This window comes from Henckelia pumila, chromosome 3, assembly GCF_033568475.1.
Source record: "Henckelia pumila isolate YLH828 chromosome 3, ASM3356847v2, whole genome shotgun sequence".
Classification (NCBI taxonomy): domain Eukaryota; kingdom Viridiplantae; phylum Streptophyta; class Magnoliopsida; order Lamiales; family Gesneriaceae; genus Henckelia; species Henckelia pumila.
This window is the reverse complement of record NC_133122.1, coordinates 33,423,831-33,428,013: the sequence shown is the minus strand read 5'-3', so window position 1 is coordinate 33,428,013 and position 4,183 is coordinate 33,423,831. Positions and strand designations below refer to the sequence as shown.

Here is a 4,183-nt window from a genome sequence, read left to right as displayed (position 1 = left end):
TGCTCCAGAAAACCCTGAACTCTGCCCAGAACTGTACTGTCTAGAGCAACTGGAACTCGATGAATTGTTTCCAGACTTCTTAAATTGCTTCCGCTTTGGTCGATACTGATCTCGTTTATTTCTGCCACTGTTGCCTCCCTCAACCCTCTGAGTCTGATTCGACTGCTGAGAAGGTTGATACTGATACTGAGACTGCTGCTGTGACTGAAACTGAACAGGCTGAGACTGAAACGATCTCTGTTGCTGCTACTGAGGAGCTAGCTGATTTCCTCGTTGCATCAAAATTCCAGCTTTGGCTCCCTTTGCCTGATCCATAGCATCTGCAAAGTTATTGGCTCTCTCGGTGTTGACCAAAGTGAAAATCTCAGGATTCAAGCCGTTGATGAAATGATCGGCTTTGGCCTCTTCGTTGTCTGCAACGTGAGGTGCAAACCTCAAGAGACTGTCAAACTTGCTCACATAATCCTCGATACTCAAATTCCCTTGCTTCAAATTCACAAATTCGGAACCCTTTTCCTTACGATACGAGATAGGAAAGAATCTCTTGAAGAACTCAGTCTTGAACAAACTCCAAGTGACAGCGGTGCCTTGGTTCTCATTTGCTCTCCTGGTTGTGGTCCACCAATTCTTAGCAACACCCTGTAACTGGTAACTGACTAACCTGATTCTGCGTTCATCAGTATAGTCGAGAGAATGGAAGAGTTCATCCATGTCATCTGGCCAACTTTCACAATCAACGGAGTTCTCGGTACCCGTCAAAGTAGGCGGTCGGAATGATTGAAATCTCTTCAATAGAGTCTCTATCGGGGTTGCGGTTGCATCAAAGTGATCCACTCCAGTACTACCCTGATCGTTTGGAGGAGTTATTATTGGCGACAGAGATTCTCAGTAGAAGGAGGAGTCAAAGGTGGTGGATTCCTTCTCAAAGATCGTCGAGGTGCCATCTGATATCAAAGGGGTTAGGACACACTATCTCAAACTCAATCTCAATCTCAAAACATCGGTGTCCAAAAACTCTGCTCTGAGTATTCAAAAACCTCAAGGATATTCGGAAACAGATAATAGCACAAAGACAGATATATCACGTAATTCATGATTTATAATTTAAATCATAACTCATGTAATTCAATTAATTTAAGAATCAATAAAGGATGCTCTCACGTATTTAAATAATAATTTAAATAAAACAATCACATGCGAGGATTCAATTCATGCGGACTCGATCTACCCCGCTCACTCTAGTTCAATCAAAGAATATTATCGCTCTGACTGGCGCCTGGGATATGAGCTCGTCACATAGGGGTATCTAACCACTGTGTGCGACCATTCACTCCCGAATCTTGGACGCGGACCACGGAGTCCTCTAGGTACCAGTACCTAAGGGTACTCGATATCAGACGTCCAAACAGGGCTGAGCAACCCTAACTGGCTCATCTCAAAAGATGTAAAGAGGTACAGACACAAGATGATATGTACATGCCACATAAAAATAATAACATGCAAACACATAAATGCAACATATAAGCATGCATATCCGCTGGCAATCTCAGTCAGTACTTACGTACCTTACTACAGGCAGTCTTAGTAGTATCACTTTAGGTTCCAAGCCTATCATCAACTTTACAATGCAAATACACATGCATCATTCCATAGCTTAAAAGCCTTAACTAAACTATTGCATAATCCTAAATAATTTAAGGAGACCATAGCTATACTTGCGTCCGTCGTCAGCCCACTGACGGCGACTGCCTCAAAACTTAGGCACAGCTCTGCTTCGCCGCCGGGATTGCTCCGCTACTTCCGGATTCCCAATAGGATGCCTAGAACTCCATAGATCTGACTATAAAGGCTAAGAAACGAGAGAGAAGAGAGGAGAGGTGCGAGTTGGAATGAAGCCTCGGATCCCATATTTATAGACGTGGAACGGAACGTCCGTTCCTCCATCATTGCGTCCGTTCTCAAACTAAACGTCCGTTCTACGAACGTTGCGTCCGAACGTCACATCACATTCGTAAGCAATGACATCATCTTGATTACATCACGGATGACATCAGCTGGCACGAACGTTGCGTCCGTTCCCCGTACGTTGTTTCCGTTCTAGGTCACTCTTCGGGCCATTTCTGATCATTCTAAATCCATTTCTAAAGTCCGTTAAACCAATAAAAATTTCCTTAATCATGTTTTACTAAGTCTAAAAATGATAACATGATTACTTACTCATTAATCATTAATTCTGGATACGGGCTACTACATTCCCCCCCCCCCCCCGAAAAGACTTCGTCCTCGAAATCTAGGGTAAACCTCAAAAAAATAACATAGACCATTTGTCCAATCCACAAATAGTTTCAGTTTGAAGCATTTGGTCGATTGAACTTCGACGACCCCAGACCTCGCTCAACCCGTAGGGTCTGTTTAATCACTGAACCACATCAGAACTTATACTCTGTTTAGAATCCGCGCTGATTCTAAACTTCTACGCCTTAAACAATTACCTTGGCAATCAATATCTTCTTATACGCATTCTTGCTAGAATTGTGTAACACTACTGACTACCGTCAGTTATCCATCGTTAACCGCAAACAACACGGCACATTCGGTCCAAATTGCTAACTGTATCAGCCACACTGCCTACAAATCTTATCGATGACACCCATGCTAAGATCGTAACTAGTCATCAGCTATCTCTAGACATGCACGAACTCCATCGCTTCCCAACGAGAGAAGAAAGATACAACACATTGTATCTCACTGGTCTAACGATAACATCGCACCCATCGATGTTATCGCAAAACTCTAAACAATCGATCTAGATACAACTCTTGGTCAAATCCTAGATATCCCTTTCCAAGAACTCGTGTGAGTTACTCCTTATCACTAAGGATAAAATATTTATTCCTGAAACAATACCCTATGCGAAGGGGAATGGCAACTACCGGTTACCATCTCGCAACGCAATCGCATCGCTGCACATCACTCTAACAATCTGGAATTCTTAGACTGATTGCGATCAACCTTGATCCGAATCCGATAGCATCTACTCGATCACATTAGTCATCCTGCCACGGATAACAACCAAATCCTGACAATTCCTGGCATCCTAGTACGTACCTCAATACTTACCCTGCCTGATGTCAAAGAATTTTTCTCTAAAGAACACCAACTAAGTAAACAGTTGGCAAACTCTCTGTTTACTAACTCCAATTGAATCAACATCCTTGTATTCAATTTCTTGTCTTAATTCACTCTTCGAGGTCGTTGCCTCAAAATACACTACCATCCTGTTGAAGCTCTCAAATGGACTAACATCATCTTCAGCATTGGTAGTCTGTATCGAACGCTTAACTCTATCTCGACGCTAGAGATATTATCGACGAAAATGATTTCCAGTCATCCTGTTCTAGATAACAAAAATCCTTGACTCACTAACTGGGATAACCAAACTGGTTCACCTTGATCCCACAAAGAATCTATCAATACTAGCAGCAAACTCACTATTTCAACCTCTCAATGACCCAACATATCAGAACGCACCGGGAAATCAGCGACAATAATCCCGCCAGACTCAGAAACACAAGTCTCAGCTGCTGTCTCATCCCATGAAACAACTAATGCTAATCTGCTAATGCTCATTGAATCCATAAGAACTTGTCTAATCGCCTCTCAATAACAACTCTTGATGTAGCGACCCTACCCGGATCCACTACCTAATCAAAGTTAAGAGCATAATTAAGCATGCATTAAATAAATCGCTGCGGAAGACTTAAATAAAAACAGACCGGCAGAATACAACCGGTTAAACAAATTTGGTTTATACAACCAAATCGAATAAATAGCCTAAAGGCAAAACCTACAGCTAATCCTGATGTGTTCACCGATCACTGGCTACTCCAAGCTCCTGGTGCTCAATCCTGCACCTACACCTGCCCCATCGAATGCGGTGTCCAGATACACAAAAAAGACTGGACGTGAGCTCTAAGCTCAATACGAAAGCACTGGGTAAAACATACAAATATGATGCATGCATGATCAGGTATCCATATCTGGGATAATTGTATACACTGCTCAGTAATGGCGCCTAGGACATGAGTGGTACAACCCGGGGAGCAAACCCTGCGTACACTGCTCATTGCTACAGGACGTGGACTGTGTCCCTCAGATGTAGTAACCCATAACCCGTCAGTCA

At 42.8% G+C, this 4,183-nt stretch overlaps 1 protein-coding gene across 1 annotated transcript; it reads right to left on the bottom strand.

Annotated features, from left to right (window-relative positions):
• Nucleotides 1-246: 246 nt before the first annotated feature.
• Nucleotides 247-711, bottom strand: LOC140888424 (uncharacterized). The gene has a single exon (XM_073296101.1). The coding sequence runs from the start codon at nucleotides 709-711 to the stop codon at nucleotides 247-249; it is 465 nt and encodes a 154-aa protein (XP_073152202.1).
• Nucleotides 712-4,183: the final 3,472 nt, after the last annotated feature.

Coding starts and splice junctions, on each gene's coding strand:
- LOC140888424 (XM_073296101.1), bottom strand. CDS start 711: ATGGATGAACTCTTCCATTCTCTCGACTATACTGATGAACGCAGAATC.